General features: G+C 42.1%; 2 protein-coding genes and 1 long non-coding RNA gene across 6 annotated transcripts in view; 1 reads left to right on the top strand and 2 right to left on the bottom strand.

The window, feature by feature from the left end:
• The window catches only part of LOC106568937 (SPRY domain-containing SOCS box protein 4), a 128,576-nt gene that overhangs the window by 71,147 nt on the left and 32,549 nt on the right, over positions 1 to 24,880 (bottom strand). For 3 of the 4 annotated variants that reach the window (XM_014139785.2, XM_014139784.2, XM_014139792.2), the window contains one exon: positions 2,417 to 2,497. The exons of the other annotated variant lie outside the window; for it this stretch is intronic. The gene's annotated coding sequence lies outside the window, so the exon portion shown is untranslated. The remainder of the gene's footprint in view (positions 1 to 2,416; positions 2,498 to 24,880) is intronic. 4 annotated transcript variants of the gene reach the window in all.
• Positions 21,517 to 23,292, top strand: LOC123726657 (uncharacterized). Its single transcript, XR_006758743.1, has 3 exons — positions 21,517 to 21,884; positions 22,154 to 22,234; positions 23,088 to 23,292. It is a non-coding gene; the product is annotated as an uncharacterized lncRNA (long non-coding RNA).
• LOC123726916 (piggyBac transposable element-derived protein 4-like) lies at positions 23,530 to 24,673 on the bottom strand. The gene is made up of 2 exons (XM_045695158.1): positions 23,914 to 24,673; positions 23,530 to 23,765 (listed from the first exon to the last, which is right to left on the bottom strand). The coding sequence occupies exons 1-2, from the start codon at positions 24,584 to 24,586 to the stop codon at positions 23,530 to 23,532; spliced, it is 909 nt and encodes a 302-aa protein (XP_045551114.1). The 5' UTR covers positions 24,587 to 24,673.

Genomic DNA, 24,880 nt, shown 5'->3' with positions numbered 1-24,880 from the left:
TCAGTGGAGTAGGATGCTGAGAGCTGTGGCAGGAACAACACAATGATATGTTTCCCTGTCTCTCTCACACACACACCCCATCTATCTCTGTGTCAACATGCTTCTGGGGTCCCAGATAGCTGAAGGGACTAGAAATTGAATTTATGATACGTATAGAGCCTCCATCTCCTACTCTCTCCCCCAGTCTCTCCATCTCGCCATCTCCCAACGTCGGTCTCTCTTCCGCCCTTTCCCCAACCCTCCATCTCTTTCTCCCCAAACATGTCCTTCCATTTTCCAGTAAACCCCAGTTCTTGTGATACAGACAGCATTCACCCAGACTGTGGGTCATAAGGGGGTAAAAGGTTACAGGTCACAGTTAAATCTGATTGATGGCCTCCACCCCTCCATCTCCATGTCACCCTCTCCCTTCCATCCTGGCATCTGCTGTCTGAGTCTGTCGCACACGACCCCTTGTTGCCACGCGTCGAGTTTTCCCCTAGCTATCCCACAGTGCCACTAAAATCTCACACATTATTTGTTCAATTTCATTAGTTGAATGTCTACCACGCAAACTTTTTTCTTTTCGCTTTCCATTGTTGTCAGTTTAACTGAAATTGTAATAACAACAACTCAGAATATTGTCACTGGCTATTGTGCCAAAGAGGGCTATAGCTACATAAGACAAAGAGGTCCAGACCGCTGTATTCTCTTTACATTTGATATAAAAAGGTACAAATAAAGAAAAATCAATAAACGGGTCAATGCCTGATTCCATTTAAATTTTTCAGCAAAAACTCTGTTTCTTCATTTAGTTTTTCCAGGTTTCGCTCTCAAAATTGTACATTCTAAAGCCAGGTTGAGAAAACCTTTCCATTTACCAGAAAACGGTTGTCATCATTAACGACTACACAGTGGTAGACAAACGTGCACACACAGAGAGGCATTTGCGTGCCGTTGCCTCTTGAGAAAGTTGAAGGAAAATCCCTTAAGCATTTTGTTCATGTCTTAACATAATCTTGGACAAATTAATACATTTTCTAATAAAGTTTAATACATTAAGTTGACTTCACAGATTTTATAGGGCCCCATCTGGTGCATCCTCTCTTCCCTGTTGACCTTCCCCCTTTCTAAAATAAGGAAAACAGTGCATCCCTCACCTCACTCACTTATTCACTACTGGATATCAATGCGCTAGCTCGTGCCTACCAAAATAGTTCCATTTTTCACCACAGCAAGAACTAGGGTTGGTCAGTATCCAGATTTGCATACCTTCATACAGTTCCTGTACCATACGGTATTACCGGCAGTGCCATTTCTTCACAAACAAACATATATTTTATCATAATAATAGTGCTAACAAATGCTAAAAAAGTACGAATGAATTCCCATACCGGATGCTAGCTAAATGCTAACAAGCGCAAGGGAATGTAAAAAAAAGTACAACTTCATGAGCTGTGGTAATTGCAATATCTAAAAAAGGTTTGCTGCACACCAAATATCAGGCAGCAGGGATCTTGATCATCTCTGCTGCTGTAAAAAAAAAAATAAGCTTCATCTTGCAAACTAGCCACTTCGCTAGCAGGTAAGCAAACCAAATGCATAACTGGAGCCATGAGCATGACACATCTTATATAAGTTAAACTTATAAGATTATATGAACAACATTTAAAACGCAACATGCAATGATTTTACTGAGTTAAAGTTCATACAGAAATGAAGAGGGAGGGAGGGAATGGTAGTGAACAGCATTTCTGCCTAGCCTCTCTCTGAAATATTCAGGGCACCAGTCACTGGACAGTAAACAGGAGCAAGTCGCTGAGATTTCACCCTGCATTCACTAGGTTTAGGAGGCTTTCAGTGAGGAGGGACTGTGTAATGCACTCGTGTATATTCCCACATACAGCAATGTTTCCTCACCCTTATTTACCTGGTTTATCGGGGTCAATGCAAATAATCAAAGAGGTCAGCTAACACCACCATGCTACGACTGACCTAGTTTCACTGTGTGTGTTGTGTGCGTTTCTATATAAGGCGCCCACTGAAGGAGAAGATTTAGCAGTACCCCCAACCCCTTAGGAGTTTGGGCCGGCACGATACTGTGAAAAAGGGTCCTGCCCCTTATCAGGTCAATGGAGCAGTGGTCCTTTGTATCTCAGTTGGTAGAGCATGGTGCTTGTAACGCCAGGGTAGTGGGTTCAATTCCCGGGACCAGACTTACGTAAAATGTACGCGCGCACGACTAAGTCGCTTTGGATATAAATACAAAAGCGTATTATATTTAGCAATGTACATGTACCGTCTGCTATCCACTTAAGAATCACCCAGTTACTAAACCGCCCAAACCATGGGTAAGACACATTCACATACTAACAATACAGTTCACTTTTAAGGATCAAATCGGTCAAGCAAGAATCAAACAAGAGCAATGCATTACCTGTTGGTTCTTAGGAAAGCAGCATCTCCAGTCTGTTGGTGTGCTTCTGGTTGAAAGATCAGTACAACATATTGCGCGAGTCTGCAACAGATAAACAAGAGATAGAAAATTGTCTCATTTATGCTGCTGCTCAGATGTTTCATGAGTGGCGCGTGTAGCTTGTTGTCGGCCAATCACAAGTCAAAGTGGCACTAGTCTCTGGGTGCCGTGGCATGCAAGTTGGAATTAAAATTACGCAATTAAAAGTGAAATGACAAGTATAGTCTACAACAACCATGAGCCAACAGGTAGGCTACTGCTTAATATTTTGAATGGAGTCATACGGGGACGGGTAGCATAGCTGGGGGTTCTCAACTCCACGATATGTACATTCTGAGTTGGGTTGCACAACGGTGGGCGGAGTGTACCTCCAACTACAGAGTCGCTGTTAGTCGACACGCGGAAACCGTCGGCGGTTGTATTTGATTAACATTTCATTAAATTAGTATGGATTTCCAAAAGGAAAGAAAGGCAGGCAGCTACAGAGGACATAGGTAATCGTTTAAGAATTAAACATTTTTGAAGTATCGACTGACAGCGGCTCGATGTAGTCGGAGATACAGTCCACACGCTCATCTCCACACAACTCCATTGATGTGATGTACATTGTGGAGTTGAGAAAAAACTTGGCTAGGGAAAGCGCAGCCTACGTAGCCTCAAGTAGCCAACCCAGCTAGCTAGCTTAACAAGCTTCTCTTCTCGGTGTGATCCAATCAAAACAGGTACTATGTCATCACATTGGATGATGAATAACCTACAGTAGCTACTGTGTGTCAGCTTGGTTGCTGTGGTGTTTTTCCCTCCTCTCGCCACTCAGACACACATAGCGCACGGCCCCTCCCCCACCTGCTGATCTCTGTGTGCGCGCATTAACAGCTTCAGTTAATAACAATATTTGTTTTAATTATTCTGCCGCTTCCCTCACTTGGATCGGATCTGGACACGACCCGGTCTATACGGGGCCAGGTCTGGTTGTCCTCGGGTCTGTTCGGACTGGGTTTCCAGATTTTAAAATTGTTATTTGAGTAAGCCCCGGGTCCATTTTGGAACGGGTCCCAACTTGTTGGACCGGAGAAGACCTCAACAGAGAACACCACATGGAACGATGCAAATTGAGTGTGTGAAAAACAAGACAAATGTGAACCGATAGTATTCAGCTGCAGCAGCAGACATGGCTCCCAGTGGAAGTTGCCCTGAGGCACAGATCTAGGATCAGCTTACCCTCCCTGAATCCCCGAGACGTCCTTTTCCTGTTGAAAAGCGATATCCCAAGTATAAACACAGTGACGTGCACACACACTAAAGGGTAAAGAAGAGAAAACTAGTGTTTCTTTTAGACACTGCCGACGTCAAGGAGTTGGCTTGATGGGAAGTCTTCATGTCATCGGCCTCCCCCTTGCTTGAGGAACAATAAAGGGGCAACAGAACAAATAAGGAAAAAAACAAGACATCTTCGTCCTCGGCATGAGAGTGGAATTTCTACATATGCACCATGGAATTTAAACTGAATTTGCTACAGACATTTTAAAAATGATTTGTTTAAAATATCACCCTCAATGAGAATGAAGTGGACAGGAAAGTGAGTGGTGTGTGTCTTTGGCAAATATGGAGTGGTAGGTTAATCTTATTCAGATTCATAAAACACACACACAGATGTCATTCTTGTCAAAAGAGTGTATTTTCATGAGAGAGTATCTATACATAAACACGGAACTGTCGGTCAAAGAGGCTTTTCAGATGGGGGCTCTTTGTATCTCTAAGTGTGTGTGATGTGCAGAGTACACACACACACACACACAAAAACGCTGACACACTCAGCACTTTGCTGCGCGGCCCAGGCCAGCGGAAAGCCCATGAGGCTGGCTGTCTGGTTTATGGTTTCTCCATTTCCTCAAGACCGGGGTGGGCTGGGGAGCTAAATAAGCCACTTTACCCTGGGATTAGTGGGAAGACAGGTCTCTCCCTCACACACAGAAACACACGCGTGCGTAAACACACACACGCAGGCACACAATCTCTACAAAACAGATGGTAAAACATTACAAAAAAAAATAAAATCTTGTTTTCAAAGATCTCAGCTCAACTTTAGAAACCCAATCAATAACTTTTACAGTATCAGTAATAGATCACTGCTTTTGAGACATTGCATATAAGGCTCCTCATTCTAATTAAGGGCAAACATGTATATTTATAAATTGTATCAATCATTTTTCACCACTCCTTTTTCTCAGAGGATTTTATAAACACTTCAAATAAGGGCTGCGTTTCATATAGGCTTATCCTGGTTTGACGTTTTGATAACCGTGTAAATCTCTCTAGGACAAGTTGCCTTTCATCAATATGCCTGTATTTACCTTCCCAAAACGAAATGCTAATGTGGCTATCAGAAAAAAACTACAAATGCCATGATCTGGACGAGACTGCCGAACTGAGACAAAGGTAAGAATCTCTCTGGATTAACTAATGTTAACTAAAATGTGGTACGGTATAAATTGGCAACATCTTTAAAATTGACAATACCTGTTAGCAAAGGTGTCAGCTAAAGATGACATACAGGAGCTTGCAGGGATTTGTAGTCTTGCATGACGTCTACATTGATGCTAATTAGGATTTTTGAATCTGAGCGCAAATAAATAGCAAATCAAATTGTCACATGCAGCGAATACAACAGGTGTAGACCTTAGCGTGAAGCCCTTAACCAACAATGCTATAAGAAAAAAAAAGTAAAACAAGTGTTAAGTAAAAAATATAAAAAAATAGCTAAGTAGAAAATAAAGTATCAAATAATTAAAACAGCAGCAGTAAAATAACAAGCGAGGCTATATACTGGGGGTATGGTATGGGTACAGAGTCAATGTGCGGGGGCACCGGTTAGTCGAGGTAATATGTACATGTAGGTAGAGTTAGTGACTACGCATAGATTATAAACAGAGAGTAGCAGCAGCGTAAAAGAGTGGTATCGGTAGCCATTTGATTAGCTGTTCAGGAGTCATATGGCTTGGGGGTAGAAACTGTTAAGAAGCCTTTTGGGACCACGACTTGGCTCTCATGTACCACTTGCCGTGCGGTAGCAGAGAGAACAGTCTATGACTAGGGTGGCCAGAGTCTAACAATAGGGCCTTCCTCTGACACCGCCTGGTATAGAGGTCCTGGATGGCAGGAAGCTTGGCCCCAGTGATGTACTGGGCCGTACACACAACCCTCTGTAGTGCCTTGTGGTCGGAGGTTGAGCGGTTGCCATACCAGGCAGTGATGCAACCAGTCAGGATGCTCTCGATTGTGCAACTGTAGAACCTTTTGAGGATCTGAGGACACATGCCAAATCTTTTCAGTCTCCTGAGGGGGAGTAGGCATTGTCTTGCACTCTTCACAACTGTCTTGGTGTGTTTGGACCATGATAGTTTGTTGTGATGTGGACACCATGGAACTTGAAGCTCTCAACCTGCTCCACTGCAGCCCCGTCGATGAGAATGGGGACGTGCTCGGTCCTCCTTTTTCTGTATTCGACAATCATCTCCTTTGTCTTGATCACGTTCAGGGAGAGATTGTTGTCCTGGCATCACACAGCCAGGTCTCTGACCACCTCCCTATGGGCTGTCTCATCGTTGTTGGTGATAACGCCTACCACTATTGGGTCATCGGCAAACGTGATGTTGTTGGAGTTGTGCCTGGCCATGCAGTCATGAGTGAACAGGGAGTACAGGAGGGGACTGAGCACGCACCCCTGAGGGGCCCCCCGTGTTGAGGATCAGCGTGGCGGATGTGTTGATACCTACCCTTACCACCTGTGGGGTGCCCTGTCAGGAAGTCCAGGATCCAGATGCAGGGGGAGGTGTTTAGTCCCAGGGTCCTTAGCTTAGTGATGAGCTTTGAGGACACTATGGTGTTGAACGCTGAGCTTTACTCAATGAATAGCATTCTCACATAGGTGTTCCTTTTGTCCAGGTGGGAAAGGGCAGTGTTGAGTGCAATAGAGATTGCATCATCTGTGGATCTGTTGGGGTGGTAAAACTAAAATAATGATTAAAATAAAAATGATAAAGTCACCTTATCTGCGAGAAAGATTTACACAGTTATCAAAATGTCATGCCAGGGTAAACCGACATGAAACAGTCCTTATTTTAAGTGTTTCTAAAATCCCCTATTGGAAAAACGGTGGAATAGCGATTGTAACCATTTCCCTGTTATGACACCTCCACTGTGGGGCTCTATTGCTTTGCATTGTTAGGTATTACTGCACTGTTGGAGTAAGGAAAATACGCATTTCGCGACACCCGTGATAACATCTGAAAAACATGTGTACGCCACCAAGAACATTTGATTCCATACATCCATCTTTAAAGCTACAGTATAAAAAATGTCTCCAAATAAGAAAGCTACGATGATATTCCACATTGCTATAATGGAGCTGATACCCATATGAAACTGAAAGCCAAAAGACGCCGAAGCAACAGAACCCTGAACAGCTTCTACCCCCAAGCCATAAGACCACTAAATAGTTAAGCAAATAGCTACACGGACGATCTGCATTGACCCTTTTTGCGCCAACTTGTCAGGAGTTTATTATCTGTCACTTTATTCCTAATTATTTCCTTCCAAAATCATGGGCATTAATATGGAGTTGGTCCCCCCCCTTTCTGCTATCACAGCCTCCACTCTTCTGGAAAGGCTTTCCACTAGACGTTGAAACGTTGCTCCGGGGACTTGCTTCCATTCAGCCACAAGAGTGTTGGTAAGATCAGGCAATTAGGCCTGGCTCGCAGTCGGCGTTCCAATTCATCCCAAAGGTGTTCGATGGGGTTGAGGTCAGGGCTCTGTGCAGGCCTGTCAAGTTCTGAAATGTGATTTGATTTTCAACCTCATATTCATCATCTCTAGCACCATACCAGTGTCCACATTTGTGAAAATGGCATGTTTATACATTTTGTAGTTAAAAAATAAATACAAATAAAAATAAAAAAAGGTATACCCGATGACATCAAGTCTTAACATTTTAAAACAAATGATATTCAAAATTACAGATTTGTGCTGGCGAGCAAGAAAATACCCTCCCTCTGGCTAGAAACTGGTTGCACGTTTCAAAAAAAATATATATTTTTAAGAACTTTTGTTTTTTCAACCACAGATCATAGAAAGTGTTTTCACATACATAGACACTGGTATGGTGCTAGAGATTGAGAAGTGGTGATATTGCCCTTAAGGGCAAATCGATGAATAGCCTGATCCGAGAAACAAAGGCTTATCTCGTTCGTTATCCATTCCAACACATGAACCCAGAACCCTATGAGGAAGATGTCCTTCTAACGTTTCTATGACAACCACGGAGGAAGGCATAGCACACACACGTGCTGTCGACAGACAGGGATGGATGCACGCATAAGATGACTTCCCTCATGAAGACAGAAAAGGAGGGGGAGATTGAGGGTATGAAGGGGCAAGTAGGCCAAATATAGGAACAGTATAATGAGCTGGGTTCCTATCTTTACATGTCTTCCTCCACTCCATCCCATCTCCCACTTAATCCACATGCCCAACCAGTCAACGCAGAAACCCTCATTCTACCTCACTGCTAAATTTCCCAGAGGCCCCTGAGAGGAGCAGAGAGGTATAAGGCAGTTTCTGTACTTGTAAAACGCATCTTCAGCTCCTCCCCTCACTAGAGGGCATCACCATGTAGGCCTAGCCATCTACTAGATCCTTGCTTTCATCGATCCGATAGTTTGAGATCAGTGATGACCTCAAGTTAGGACGGAAGGGAGGAAAGATGGAAAAAGGAAGCATTTTAAAAAGTATCAGAACAGGGCCTCTTGCTTTTTTTCCTGAGTGAATTGAGTGGAGCAGGTTGAGGGTTACCTTATCGCTGTGTTAGTCATGGACACGTTTGAAGTGGAGCCGAGGCAAAGGGGACGGCGTCACAACAAGAGCTGATTGCGTCAGAGAGCAAGTCGATAAGGAGGCTCAATCCAGCTCACTAAACAGAAGGCTAGTCGCTAGGCTACGTACATCTGGGTCGAGGGTCAGGCTAAGGACTACCACTGAAGAGCAGAACAGATGTGGAATCATGGATAGAAATAGAATGGATTGAAATAATGAAATGGATAAGTAGATAGACATTGTCCATTCTATTTTCGAAAATACATTAATGTCTCTCTCCTGCTTTTAATATACCTTTCAAACCAAGACGTTTTTACACCAAGCATCTCGCCAAATTTTCTTTCTGGAAGGATTCAACTTTTTTTCCCCCCGGCCAACCGAACTAACTAATGCTGAGGCGGCATTGGCACACACACCCGTTACTACTATCCTCCTGCCAGATCCAAACTTTGGGAGGCATGTCACTTCACCCTTCTTTTCACATAGCCCACCACACACTTTTCATAACTACAACTGGATGGCTCCGTAAAGAATTACGGTGGGAATAAATATCACTGAATGCCGAAAATATTGGAATAAAGTAGGCTAATGAAATTGAAGGCATCAAAACTAGCTTACGGAAACTCCCAAAGCCATCCAATTGTTATAGAACATGGCCGACCGCGTGTGTTCAACTATTTCATCAACGCTTCGCGCTGCTTTGGGACAAGCGTGGGGACTCGTCTTGATAAATCAATCGTCCGATTTCTCTTTCAACCAAAAAGGTAAGTATGCAGATAGATTTTGCACCATTGGGATACTGGTTAGGCTACAATTAGGGTGTGGAAAAGTTAGCCGAGATGAGGTGTGTGCTGCTGATGACCATCTTGTCTAGCTGGCTCAGTTGCCAGCATGTTATGTACCTCAACAACTTGATTATTTTGCTATTCAGTCACGTAGTAGCCTAGGGCTACTCCCGACCAAAAGCCTGCGACTTGTCTGTTTCACTGAAGCTCTGTCTGTATATTTGGTTAATTCGCTGGCTGGGCAAATAAGCGGAAGTGGTATAGCTCATCTGTTTGTCGCTGACTAGATGAGCTATACCATCCCTGATCAGAAACATTTAGCGTGCAATAACGTAGCCTAAATCAAGTATAGACCTATTAGCTTGCGGCAGTTGTGAAATATGAGCACGAGACCTGAATGCTTTTGAAAATATAGAATGCCATTATTTTCAAAACAAATTAAAATAGGTATCATGATGAAAGTACTCAATATAAAAAATGACCCTACACCTGCTCCCTAACAAAGCGGAGTGAGTGTAATTAAGAGGTGAAAAGTGGGCTCCGTTTCAAAATATCACTGTATATGACAGCAGTTAACATGTTGCCGTGACGCAAGTTGTGTGAGAAAGTTATTATTGGCATCTTATTCTGCTATATTTTTCGTTATACCACTGCATTGTTGAATACTTGTTTCTGATTGGCTAGAAGGGAATGCTAGAATGGATATTAAAAACATTTTACATTTACATAAAACAGATATCGGTACACCTTGCAATCATGAAGCAATATGCGCCTATACATACAGACCGTACTTGCTACAAAGTTACGGAAAGCTAAACCAACAGCCACACAAACTGAAATTGGATACATTGTAAACGCAGGTCCAACGAGGACTGTTAGCTGTAGCTAGCTGGCAAGCAAGGCATAAGAACGTTGCCAGCGAGCAAGGCAACGGAACATAAAGGAAAAAAAACGACTGGGTCGCGCCCATAAATATTGAACGACCAGATCGCATCTATAGCAACCAAAAGATGAGAAAGTATGAATTTCCTTATACAAATGAAAAATATATATTTCTACCGGTAAATGTGGGCTTAGTATTGTTTTCTTTGGCAACTGTGGTATAAGCGGGATAAACAGCTTAAACAAATGCAACAGAATAAACTTTGCTGTTATTCTGGATGCAGAGGTAGTGACTGTGTAGCCGTAGCTAGCTGGCTAGCTATCCGCAAGCAAAGGATAAGAACATTGCCACCGAGCATTGGCAACAGAATATAAAGAAAGAACGACTGCGTCGCATCTATAGCAACGAAAAGATGACAAATGTGTGATACATACATACTCAAAAGTTTGGGGTCACTTACAAATGTCCTTGTTTTTGAAAGAACACATTTTTTGTCCATTAAAATATCAAATTGATCAGAAATACAATGTAGACATTGTTAATGTTGTAATTGACTAAAGTAGCTGGAAACTGATTTTTTTTATGGAATATCTACCTAGGTGTAGAGGCCTATTATTAGCAACCATCACTCCTGTGTTCCAATGGCACGTTGTGTTAGCTAATGCAAGTTTATGATTGAAAAAAAAAGGCCAATTGATAATTAGAAAACCCTTTTGCAATTATGTTAGCACAGCTGAAAACTGTTGTTCTGATTAAAGAAGCAATAAAACTGCAGCATCAGCATTTGTTGGTTCGATTACAGGCTCAAAATGGCCAGAAACAAAGAACTTTCTTCTGAAACTCGTCAGTCTATTCTTGTTCTGAGAAATTAAGGCTGTTCCATGCGAGAAATAGCCAAGGAACTGAAGATCTCTTATAACGCTGTGTACTACTCCCGTCACAGAACAGCGCAAACTGGCTCTAACCAGAATATAAAGAGTGGGAGGCCCTGGCGCACAACTGAGCAAGAGGGCAAGTACATTAGAGTATCTAGTTTGAGAAACAGAAGCCTCACAAGTCCTCAACTGGCAGCTTCATTAAACAGTACCCGCAAAATACCAGTCTCAACATCAACAGTGAAGAGGGGACTCCAGAATGATGGCCTTCTAGGCAGAGTTGCAAAGAAAAGGCCATATCTCAGACTGGCCAATAAAAAGAAGTGGGCCTTTGTACACCTACGTAGATGATCCATTAAAAAGCAACCGTTTACAGCTACAATAGTCATTTACACATTAAATGTCTACACTGTATTTCTGATCAATTTGATGTTATTTTAAAATAGACAAAAAAAAATATAATAATAAAGTGCTTTTCTTTAAAGAAAAAAAAAAGACATTAAGTGACCCCAAACTTCTGAACGGTAGTACACACACCAAAAGTTTACACACCCACTCATTCAAGTGTTAATTTTTACTATTTTCTACATTGTAGAATAATAGTGAAGACATCAAAACTATGAAAAAGTACATATGGAATCACATAGTAACCAGAAAAGTGTTCAATCACAATATTTGAGATTCTTCAAAGTAGCTACCCTTCACCTTGACGACAGCTTTGCACACTCTTGGCATTCTCTCAACCAACTTCATGAGGTAGTCACCTGGAATGCTTTCCCAACAGTCTTGAAGGAGTTTACATATGCTGAGCACTTGTTGGACCGCAGAGTGAAGGAAAACCAGCCAACTCATCCCAAACAATCTCAATTGGGTTGAGGTCGGTTGATCATGGAGGCCAGGTCATCTGATGCAGCACTCCATCACTCTCCTTATTGGTCAAGTAGCCCTTACACAGCCTGGTGGTGTGTTATAGTCCTGTTGAAAAACAAATGATAGTCCCACTAAGTGCAAACTAGATGGGGTAGGTGGCGTATCGCTGCAGAATGCTGTGGTAGCCATACTGGTTAAGTGTGCCTTGAATTCTAAAATCGCAAACAGTCTCACCAGCAACAACAACAAAAAAGCACCCCCACACCATCACACCTCAACTTCTGAGGCTGGTAACGCTAATGAACTTATCCTCTGCAGCAGAGATCAATTTTGTGTCTTCCTTTCCTGTGGCGGTCCTCATGAGAGCCAGTTTCATCATAGCGCTTGATGGTTTTTGCGACTGCACTTAACCTGTTGGGGGTAGGGGGCAGTATTGACACGGCCGGATAAAAAACGTACCCGATTTAATCTGGTTACTACTCCTGCCCAGTAACTAGAATATGCATATAATTATTGGCTTAAAAACTGTTTGAATGGTGTTTGAGTATAACAGAACTTATATGGCAGGCAAAAACCTGAGAGGATTCTATATGGGAAGTGGCCTGTCTGACAAGTTGTTGTTCATCTGGGCTCTTTTTATTGAAGACTGAGGATCTTTGCTCTAACGTGACACTTCCTACGGCTCCCATAGGCTCTCAGAGCCCGGGAAAAAGCTGAACGATATCGAGGCAGCCTCTGGCTGAAACACATTATCGCTTTTGGCAAGTGGCCGATCAGAGTACTATGGGCTTAGGCGCGTGCCCGAGTCGACCCCATGCTTTATTTTCTTTCGTCTGTTTACCTAAATGCAGATTCCCGGTCGGAATATTATCGCTTTTTTACGAGAAAAATTGCATAAAAATTGATTTTAAACAGCGGTTGACATGCTTTGAAGTACGTAATGGAATATTTAGAATTTTTTTGTCACGAAATGCGCCATGCTCGTAACCCTTATTTACCCTTTCGGATAGTGTCTTGAACGCACGAACAAAACGCCGCTATTTGGATATAACTATGGATTATTTTGAACCAAACCAACATTTGTTATTGAAGTAGAAGTCCTGGGAGTGCATTCTGACGAAGAACACCAAAGGTAATAAAATTTTTCTTATAGTAAATCTGACTTTGGTGAGTGCTAAACTTGCTGGGTGTCTAAATAGCTAGCCCTGTGATGCCGGGCTATCTACTGAGAATATTGCAAAATGTGCTTTCACCGAAAAGCCATTTTAAAATCGGACAGAGGAGTTCTGTATCTATAATTCTTAAAATTGTTATGCTTTTTGTGAACGTTTATCGTGAGTAATTTAGTAAATTCACCGGAAGTTTGCGGGGGGTATGCTAGTTCTGAACGTCACATGCTAATGTAAAAAGCTGGTTTTTGATATAAATATGAACTTGATTGAACAAAACATGCATGTATTGTATAACATAATGTCCTAGGTGTGTCATCTGATGAAGATCAAAGGTTAGTGCTGCATTTAGCTGTCTTCTGGGTTTTTGTGACATTATATGCTAGCTTGAAAAATGGGTGTCTGATTATTTCTGGCTGGGTACTCTGCTGACATAATCTAATGTTTTGCTTTCGCTGTAAAGCCTTTTTGAAATCGGACAGTGTGGTTAGATTAACGAGAGTCTTGTCTTTAAAATGGTGTAAAATAGTCATATGTTTGAGAAATTGAAGTAATAGCATTTCTAAGGTATTTGAATAACGCGCCACAGGATTCCCCTGGCTGTTACGTAGGTGGGACGATTTCGTCCCGCCGGCCCTAGAGAAGTTAAGGAAACATTAAAAGTTCTTGAAATTTTCCCGGATTGACTGACCATGTCTTAAAGTAATGGACTGTCCTTTCTCTTTGCTTATTTGAGCTGTTTGTGCCATAATATAGACTTGGTATTTTACCAAATAGGGCCATCTTCTGTATACCACCTCTACCTTGTCACAACACAACTGATTGGCTCAAACCCATGAGAGAAATTACAAGATTACATTCTAATACTTTTATTGCATCAACTGATTGTTTTATGCAACAGAATAGAGGGTTCTTATAACGCTATTGTGTCTGTATGAACTGAAAGTGGGCCTCTGGGGGATTTAACACTGACAGGAGATTTCCGATGTCTTTGGGTGATACCGCATTCCAGAGCATGAGTTAATGTTTCTGTACTGGGGTATCAGGGGGCGATGGCTCCAGTATCGAGTTGGGGGACCAGACCCTGGTCTCTACACAATGAGGACAATTTTTACAGCAGATACTGTCTGCTGTGAATTAAAAGTATCTTTCATACAAATCTTAACCTTGTGACCCATTCCATACATCTGTTGTTTGTCATGTAGACTGAAGGCAGATGGACGTTTGCTATAAAATGTTGTGGCTGAAACCAGCTCGTTGAGTTCTCAGTGATCACCGACCAGCTCCATTACTGCAGTAATGAAATAATAAAGTCTGATTGTTTAGGTTTCTACAATAATTCCACCACACACATTGAGGAAAGAAATTCCACATATTAACAAGGCACACCTGCTAATTGAAATGCATTCCAGGAGACTACCTCATGAAGCTGGTTGAGAGAATGCCAAGAGTGTGCAAAGCTGTCAAGGCAAAGGGTGGCTACTGTTTAGAATCTCAAATAGAAAACACTTTTTTGGTTACTACATGATTCCATATGGTTTTATTTCATAGTTTTGATGTCGTCACTATTATTCTACAATGTGGAAAATAGTACAAATAAAGAAAAACCCTGGAATGAGTAGGTGCGTTCAAACTTTTGGTACACACACACAGAGCAGGGTAGCCTAAGTGTGTTGCCTGTTTAATGAACAAAAATGTGTGTTATTTGGGTAGGTTGTGTAAATTGATGAGGGGAGATTTTTTATTTTAAGTATTTAATTTAGAATAAGGCTGTAACGTAACAAAAAAAGGCGGAAAAAGGGGTCTGAATACACGTGACCAATAGGGCCTAACCTATAGCATATCATAATCGCATCAATAAATTTGTTCAACTCCGAACACCGTACCTGCAAAATGGATGCAGATGACATGACAAACTCGAAACAGGGGAATGTTTGGCTGCGCAGGAGGTAAACGGGGAAGTCAAAAGTGTGGAATAAATTTGACTAATTGTGGAAAATACTGCAGATCAAGAAAAAACTATTGGTAAAGAGCAAGCGGTGTACATATTATGTATGGCAAACAGGTGCTGTTAGATTACAATATTCATTTTTCTGACCATTGGGAACAACGTAAACACAAAATAAATTAGAAGCGTAACAGAGAGCATTGCAATGTTTTTTTGGGGGGGAAAGCCTTTATTAACAGCAAAGACTAAAAACAGCAGCATGAATTTGTGAATGCAATTGACGACATGTAATTGTTTACGCCAATTATTCAAGGGTCGGTTTGTTATTTTATACCTAAAATGCTTGATTGCATTTCAAAATCATGAATGACTCATTTGCTGTGTGATGACATGAATGAAGGAATGATTGACACAGTAGCCTTCATAAGTATTGAAATATAGGCGTATATTACATAGGCGTAAGTAAGTAGTCTTCCCTGTGGCTCAGTTGGTAGAGCATGGTGTGTGCAACGCCAGGGTTGTGGGTTCGATTCCCACGGGGGGCCAGTACAAAAAAAAATGAAATGTATGCATTCACTACTGTAAGTCACTCTGGATAAGAGCGTCTGCTAAATGACTAAAATTAAAAAAAATAAAAATATAAAAATAAGTTACAGTATTAATACTAAACAGGATGCGCTCTTAGGCCTACAGCTCAATGGTGGTTATACAAGGCTGCTACACTAAGCCTACTAATGATGACATTACTTACAATGATGACAATAAGGAGATCGAGAAAAATGTGGGTTATTTTTCTAAATATAATTTTTAGGACAATTTGGAAGCGTAAACTATAAATAAATAAGCAATACCAGCATAGCAAAGATTAAAAACAGCCAACATGGTTGCATGAGGTTTGGTGCCCACAGAATCAGTAGGCTATTAAACAAACACTCAAACAGGCAACACAAGCAGGATCTGTCTTATTTCTGTAGATGTATAAAGCCAGGCACATTTAACAGTTAGGCTGTTGATGACAGACCTAATGAAGGTGGGGTTTCCGCTCTCCTCACTTTTCTTAGATAACAGCCCTTGCCTTAATTTTCTTGTCTCCCAACTCCACTTCTGCCTCCAACATGCTGGGTAACTTTGCTATAAATGCACATAGCAACATGGTCTAGGAAAAGGCACCATTTCAACAGCGCACTGATGTTTCAGAACCGTGGACAGCAACCGCTATCTAACACGGGAGAAAACGCATTTCTTATATAACATTATTTTTTACAAGTGTTGGACCCTTGCTCTTATGTAATATAAGCATATACAATATGCTTATTTCAATAGCACATGTCAGAGTGATGGACTGTGCCATCCCCACGGCCTCCACAATGGATTAGTCCACCCAAACAGGCACGAATCAGACCTGTGTCTTGTACACCCTCATTTTCTCTCTTTTTTTGCTTCTGCTTGACTAAAGAAATCTCGGCCGACCAATCGACTAAAATGGGGTCATTCCTAAAGAAAACAACTATTGATTTCATGTGCATGGCACAGTCATGTAGCATCATTCATCTCAAAATGTGCCATTCTATTCTTTTGAAAATACTTTTTTTATACTTATGTTTCTTAGGACCTGCCTAGAACAAATTAATGGATTTCTTTGTTATGTGTATATTTAATGGATTTATTCAAATAGACGTCCACCCACTCCTAAACTTGCCTGCATGTGCACGGGAGATATAAAAGCCTTATCCTGGCAAGAATGTGGTAAAAATGGGACTGTATAAATTGGGTTCTAAAAAAAAAACATAGCCAGATTACACATGGGAATACTTGGAAACAGATTTTCAACTAAAATCACTTGGAGCTGATATCCTGGTGTTTTTTTTCCACCTGTTTGGAAACACTGCCGTAAAGTCTATCTGAAAGGGTATAAAATATAAAACATGAAAACTACAGTATTTTGCCATGGGGGGGGGTGTTTGGAGCCAAGATGGTGGATTTAGTTCACTATATTCTGTCTATATGGCTCTGCACCACCAAGCCACCAGTGTTGTTTCTTCAAGCTCTCTGGCTCCCTGGGGATTTAGTGTCTTAAATCCCAGAGGGATTAGAGAGATTTGGGGATCTGGGGCAGTGGCCCAGTCTGAACAGCCTCACAGCTCACTGAGATTCAGAGTCAACTGAATGAAATAGGACCAGTTAGTTATAGCGGTGAGAGGGTAAAACATTAAAAAAGGCTAGCCTAACAACCTCATGGTACTGCCCTACTTACATAGATTTACAGTTGAAAACATGTCACTTCTAGGGGAGGTACAGTCCTACACAGAATTGCTTTTTCCCCCCTCTTCTCCTCTTCTTTCCAATGTCTCCTGGCTGCTATCAACCAGCCATTTATAAATCCCCTCTATTAGAGGCCTACTCCATCTTAATTCTCACACTTCTTATCCTTCACTAGGCCTTCTACAATACTTGTAATCTCTTATGCTAAAATGTTTATTCTAGTCTACTGCCATTTACTTTGTTGGTATTCTTTTCTTATTGTTGGTGCATTGTCGAGAAGGAACCTGCAAGTAAACATTTAGTGGACGATGTATACCATGCGGATCCAGTGCAACTAATAAAACGCAAGTAACAATTGTTTAGTTTAAAGTGCTACTTACTTTGTTGTTGCATCTGTACTTTAATATTTGTAATTTGACAACTTATACTTCACTACATTCGTAAAGAAAATAATGTACTTTTTAATCCATACATTTTCCCTGAGACCGAAAAGTATTTGTTTATTTTGAATGCAAAGCATTATCAAGAACATCCTTGGTCATCCCTACTGCCGCTGATCTGGCAGATTCACTAAACACACATGCTTCATTTGTTAATGATGTCAAAAAAAAGTAAAAAAGTGCCATCTGATTTGCTTTATAAGGAATTTGAAATCATTTATACTTTTGATAAGTATTAAAAGTAAATAATTGCTAAATTATACTTAACTATTATTAAAACCAAATACTTTGACTCAAGTAGTATTTTACTGGGTGACTTTCACTTGAGTCATTTTCTATAAAAAAAGAATATTTAAAAAAAAAGGTACATTTACTCAAGTATGACAAATTGGCTACTTTTTCCCACCACTTATAAAACATGAAACTCTCCAATGCTTTCACTCTATAAATGCTGCCTACTGTAGGGCTGACCCAATTTAGTCGATAGGCTGTTGGTCGACCAAGATTGTTTTAGTCGAGCAGTGGTAAATACATTAAATGAAATGTTATGGCACACGAGACACTTGTCTGATTCATGCCTGTGAGTGGACTAATCCATTGCGGAGGCCACAGGGATGGCACACCAGTAGTACATTTACCATTAATTACCATCATTTCTAATCTACAATGTTTGGTTATGGTAATTTCTGTTAATGCATTCATCATCATCATCACCACCACAGTTTTACCATTGTCATAGTGGGAGTGGACACATTGTTTGTAGAGCGCACAACCTAGACTACACTTGTGAGAGAAAAAATAAAGTTTCATTCCATTTATAAGCTGTCAATTTATTAATTGTCTTTGGTTTGGAGCGCTCCTGTCAATCTTGGGTAAGGACACGCACCTGATTACCCATACAACTGGTTAGGCCTAAGCTACCTGGCCTGCAGACAGGTGTGTGCCTTTCCAAACGATGTACAATCAATTGAATTTACCACAGGTGGACTCCAAATCAAGCTGTAGAAACATCAAGGATGATCAATGGAAACAGGATGTACCGGCACTCTATTTTGAGTATCATAGCAAAGGGTCTGAATACTTAAGTAAATAAGGTGTTTGCTTTTTATTTTTTTATAAAAATGCACCACATTTTTGCTTTGTCATTATGGGGGTGTGTAGATTGATGGATTTTTAAAATTTAATCCATTTTAGAATAAGGCTGTAATGTAACAAAATGTGTAAAAAGTGAAAGGGTCTGAATACTTCCTGAATGCACTGTTGATTTTATAAAAAAATATTGGTTGTGTCTATATGGAAAAAACACAGGTTTAAACATTTCGACCAATCGATTGGTTGAAAGAACAGACGACCAAAAATTGTTGTCAGGGACAACCCTAGCCTATAGTCAACCTCCATCCAGCTACCCCACCTTCTACCTCTCTCGCTCTCCCGTGCTCCCTCTATCCAGTCCCCCCAGGCCAGCAGCAGTGTCCTGTGCTCTCCTGTAGGTAAAAGGTGACCCTGCTTGGCAGAAATCAATAGGTTTCCTTCCTGAATTAGTCAAAAACTCAAAGGTCCCAGTGTAAGGCAGGACTCTACACTCACAGTCTAAAGAGAGTGCAGGATGTGTGTCTGACCCATTACTTTGAAGTACGCTTTTGAGTACGTAGGGGTACATAAAACAAAAGCAGCCATACATACCTATTTGAGCTGCACCAGCGACCATTGTGAGGCCTACAGTGCCACCATTTAGCAGAGTGTGTCTATAGAAACTCTACACAGATGGGTTGTCTAGTGTGGAATTGACTGTGTGAGTTAAGGTTGTTATCTTGCTACATCTCTCTTCACAGGAATAACGTTATTGAACACCATTAAAAACCTGCAAACAGGTTTTCCCCTCACCACAAAACAACTGACAATACAGCCAACCTGAAACACAATGTAACTTGACACATTCTCAGGTGGTAAGTTAATTATAGGAACATGGTTTCACCATTCATTCACTGTTATACCAGCATATGGATTGTCATGTTTGTCACTGCCAGTGACTTTAATAAAATAACATCTCTCTCCCTCTCTCTTTCCTCTGTATCACACTATAAAAGGCCTGACCTAGATCCTTTTCCCAAATAAAACAAGAAAAGTGAATTACTTAATAAATCGGGGGGGGTGCTCCATATTCTCTGAACCCAGTGCCCGCCTCACTACTACAGTGTCTGGGTGAAGGGCCACCACAGCCTACCTGGATGTCTCTGTAGTACCTTCTTCAGCTAATGATATAAAAACAGAAGTGGTGGCTATAAACACACACACACACAGCAAAATTAATCTCACACACACACACACACACACACACACACACACATACTTCCGAGTACATAGTCAGTGGTAATTGGGATGAAATAATAGGGCTCCCAAGTGGCGCAGCGGTCCAAGGAACTGCATCTCAGTGCAAGAGGCATCATTACAGTCCCTGGTTAGAATCCAGGCTGTATCACATCTGGCCGTGATTGGGAATCCCATAGGGTGGCGCACAATTGGCCCAGCATCGTCCGGGTTTGGCCGTCATCGTAAATAAGAATTTGTCCTTAACTGACTTACCTAGTTAAAAAAGGTTAAAAAAAAAATACACTGCTCAAAAAAAATAAAGGGAACACTTAAACAACACAATGTAATGCCAAGTCAATCACACTTCTGTGAAATCAAACTGTCCACTTAGGAAGCAACACTGATTGACAATAAATTTCACATGCTGTTGTGCAAATGGAATAGACAACAGGTGGAAATTATAGGCAATTAGCAAGACACCCCCAATAAAGGAGTGGTTCTGCAGGTGGTGACCACAGACCACTTCTCAGTTCCTATGCTTCCTGGCTGATGTTTTGGTCACTTTTGAATGTTGGCGGTGCTTTCACTCTAGTGGTAGCATGAGACGGAGTCTACAACCCACACAAGTGGCTCAAGTAGTGCAGCTCATCCAGGATGGCACATCAATGCGAGCTGTGGCAAGAAGGTTTGCTGTGTCTGTCAGCGTAGTGTCCAGAGCATGGAGGCGCTACCAGGAGACAGGCCAGTACATCAGGAGACGTGGAGGAGGCCGTAGGAGGGCAACAACCCAACAGCAGGACCGCTACCTCCGCCTTTGTGCAAGGAGGAGCAGGAGGAGCACTGCCAGAGCCCTGCAAAATGACCTCCAGCAGGCCACAAATGTGCATGTGTCTGCTCAAACGGTCAGAAACAGACTCCATGAGGGTGGTACGAGGGCCCGACGTCCACAGGTGGGGGTTGTGCTTACAGCCCAACACCGTGCAGGACGTGGAGAACGTTCTGCTGCCTGCAACATCCTCCAGCATGACCGGTGGGTCAGTCATGGCGTGGGGTGGCATTTCTTTGGGGGGCCGCACAGCCCTCCATGTGCTCGCCAGAGGTAGCCTGACTGCCATTAGGTACCGAGATGAGATCCTCAGACCCCTTGTGAGACCATATGCTGGTGCGGTTGGCCCTGGGTTCCTCCTAATGCAAGACAATGCTAGACCTCATGTGGCTGGAGTGTGTCAGCAGTCCCTGCAAGAGGAAGGCATTGATGCTATGGTCTGGCCCGCCCGTTCCCCAGACCTGAATCCAATTGAACACATCATGTCTCGCTCCATCCACCAACGCCACGTTGCACCACAGACTGTCCAGGAGTTGGCGGATGCTTTAGTCCAGGTCTGGGAGGAGATCCCTCAGGAGACCATCCGCCACCTCATCAGGAGCATGCCCAGGCGTTGTAGGGAGGTCATACAGGCACGTGGAGGCCACACACACACACACACACACACTACTGAGCCTCATTTTGACTTGTTTTAACCCTTTCACGCGTGAGTTCCAAATATCTCTAACGGTTGCCACAGCGTGAGTTTTTTTGTGCACGTGATGTTAGAATGTTCTCTCCATTCCAGAATGTGATTGTTACGTAACAGTGCATTTAATCCGCGCTGCCCTCAAACCAAAGCACGCAGACTGTTTTTATTTATAGGCTGTTTCAACTTCAATTTCAAATGATTTTCTAACAAGTTTTTATTTTCTAAGAACAGTTTGAATTTAGGTGTGTTCCGCCTCCTCAATCATTCACATAAAAATAGTCATTTTTACTTTTGCGGACAATTACATTTTTGGGACATTTCTGACCCGGACAAAATTCCCCAAGCACTTTCCAATTGTTTGTGCAGTTCAAGTCTGCAGACATTTGCTAATCTCCCGTCAGAAAAGGATCTGCACACGTGTTCACATTTTCCATCTGTTGCCCTCATTGTTTTCGTTACTAATAATAACTTTGGAAATGTGTGCGTTTCTATCAAAGTAAGTGCATTATTACATTGTAATAGTTTATGTATGTCGTTTCTATTGTAGCGTACTGTATGTATGGAGCATAATAGATTTGTGTATATTCTTTATAACCGCGGACACGTGAGGTAACGTTACTCATTTTATAACCTTTATGTTATATTCAATCGTGCTTAGGTAGCTAGCTACATTTTTCTATCAGCTCTGTAAAACAATGCTAATTGCGTCAGAGAAGTATTATCTTGTGTTGTATTTTGAAGCTACATGGCCTTATGACTCCCTAGTGGCGCAGCGGTCAAAGGCACAGCACGGTGCTAGAGACGTCACTACAGACTCCCTGGTTCAAATCCATGCTGCGTTTCTAAGTAAGTGCCTTATTACGTTATAATAGTTTCTGTATGCCGTAGCGAGAATAATGTATACTTCTTATAAGCGAGGGACGTTACTCATTTTATAACTTTTCATTTTAGTCATTTAGCAGACGCTCTTATCCAGAGCGACTTACAGTAGTGAATGAATACATTTCATACGTTTTTTTTTTCTTCCGTACTGGCCCCCTGTGGGAATCGAACCCACAACCCTGGCGTTGCAAACACCATGCTCTACCAATTGAGCCATAGGGAGGCCCACCTTCATGGTGTTATATTCAATCATGCTTAGGTAGCTAGCTACATTCTTCTATTAGCTCTGTAAAACAATGCTAGTTGCGTCGGAGAAGTATTAGCTTGTGTTGTATTTTGAAGCTACATGGCCTTATGACTCCCTAGTGGCGCAGCGCTCAAAGGCACTGCATCTCAGTGCTAGAGGCATCACTACAGACACCCTGGTTCAAATCCAGGCTGTATCACAACTGGCTGTGATTGGGAGACCCATAGGGCAGCGCACAATTGGCCCAGCGTTGTCCGAGTTTGGCCGGTGTAGGCCATCATAGGTAAATAATAATTTGCTGTTAAATGACTTGCCTAGTTAAATAAAATAAAACATATGACCATGGTTTGTTTATTTGGTCTATTCAGCATGGCTCTGTTCTGCCCTGCCTTGCCCCCCTTGTGGAGCTCAAAAGTTAGTTTCTTACTGTTATAACTCAAATCTGTGATTTTGTCAATGCAATAAACTATTTTTATAGCTGTGTTTATTATGTTATTTGTAATATTGTTTTATTGCTATATCCTTATATTGTATTCTAATTAATAATTCCTCTTTATTCTGTACTTTCAGAAACCACAAACAGTATTTGCCAATATCATAACTGGACATCTTTCGAGCTGAAGATTGAGGACAGCTTTTGTATGCTAACGTTCTCTCCTTAACAGTTTTACTGGATGGAAACACAGCAAGAAAACACATAGGCCAATATGTAATAGTCGTCTATTTTATTGAAGTATTGGTAGTTGGTTCAACAACAACTTGTTTTACTAGAGGACAAAAATGTAATATGCATAACCCATATTTAATATTCATGCAGTGACTGAACAACAACTGCATTTCCACCCCCACCTCTAAAGGCATAGTATCATGGCAGGTCACCTGTCAAGTCACCTGTCAGGTCAGTCAGTCACTTATTGCTGCAGATGTGCTCAATAATGCTTGAGCATGTGATACTCCTCAAAGCATGGTGAAATACATAGAGGTGTATCACAAGCTAAACACATGTATTTTGTCATCTTCCTCTGCTTACGTCTCCTGGCGCCAGACAGGCAGACTTTGCAGTGCCTCCGTGTGCGACTACCTTGAGCAGCAGTTTGAGGGACTTTGCAGGGAAAATGCCGTGCAGTGAGGCGTGGGGATTGTCTAAAGCAGGGCGACCCCCAGTGGAGGGGCGCCGAGGGGTGTGGTGCTCCTCCAACAGCTCTCTCATGAGGTTCTCTCTGTATTTTTGGTAGGTAATTACTTTACCTATGAGGGAGTGGGGAGGATGAGGAAAGTTAGAGGATGATGAGGCAGTGGGTAGGTTGGTGAGATATTGTCACTGTAATTGCATAATGGATTTGTATGTGAACTGTACATCCAATTACAAAAATACCTGTTTCAGTAATCATCTCACCTGTTAGTTGGCGGTGAACTATGCTGCCGTTGAGGACAGCAGTGTCGATCAGCTGGAAAAATATCTTCTTATACCACTTGGTCGTTTTCCGAGTGCATTCCACAAAGCTGTTTATCATGTCCGCCTTATCCACGGCCCCCATTTTGAGGTTATAGTCTAGCACACAATCTGGTTTTATCTTTCTCTCTCCCGTCAGGTGGTCCACCTTCCCTGTGGCCGACATGGTTGCTGTATGGACAGTGGAGAGGACATGGACGTCTCTTTTGTCATGCCACTTTACTGCCAGCTGTTGACCGTTCTCCTGGAACTCCACCTCCCCTCTCTGCATCTTCCTGCATCCGAATGCCGGCATCCCCTTCCTGTTCGACCTGACTGTGCCACAGGCCCCTGTGCTGTTGGAGAGCAGATGCTGGAAGAGTGTGGGACTGCTGTACCAATTGTCCACGTACAAAGTGTGTCCCTTGCCGAGATGAGGAGCCAGCATGGTCATCACCACGGACCCAGACACCCCAAGCCCCTCATAATGTTTGATGTCAGTGGTAGACCCTGTGTACACTATAATATCCAGGACATATCCTGTCTTCACGTCGCACATGACAAAGAACTTGACCCCAAACCTGTGCCTTTTGGAGGGAATATATTGACGGAACGCCAGCCTACCTTTCCATAACATCAGGGACTCATCAATGCATAGGTCCTTGTATGGCACAAAGACCCGACCAAATGCTGATGTCAGGCTGATAAGAACAATTCTTATTTTGTATAACGGGTCACTTAGGATGGCAGTAGCATTGTTGACGAAATGCAGGCATCGCAGCAGAATTAGGAAGCGGTCTTGGGAAAAGAGGGTGGCAAAGAAGGGAGTTGCAAACATAGGATCTGTGCTCCAGTAGTCTCTTAGGGAGTTCTTCTTTACTATCCCCATGAGGAGGACTGTCACCAGGAAGGTATACATTTCACTAATTGT

The sequence above is a fragment of the Salmo salar genome, chromosome ssa14 (assembly GCF_905237065.1).
Source record: "Salmo salar chromosome ssa14, Ssal_v3.1, whole genome shotgun sequence".
Lineage (NCBI taxonomy): Eukaryota > Metazoa > Chordata > Actinopteri > Salmoniformes > Salmonidae > Salmo > Salmo salar.
Note: the sequence above shows the minus strand (reverse complement) of the source record. Positions and strands in the feature narration are given on the sequence as shown.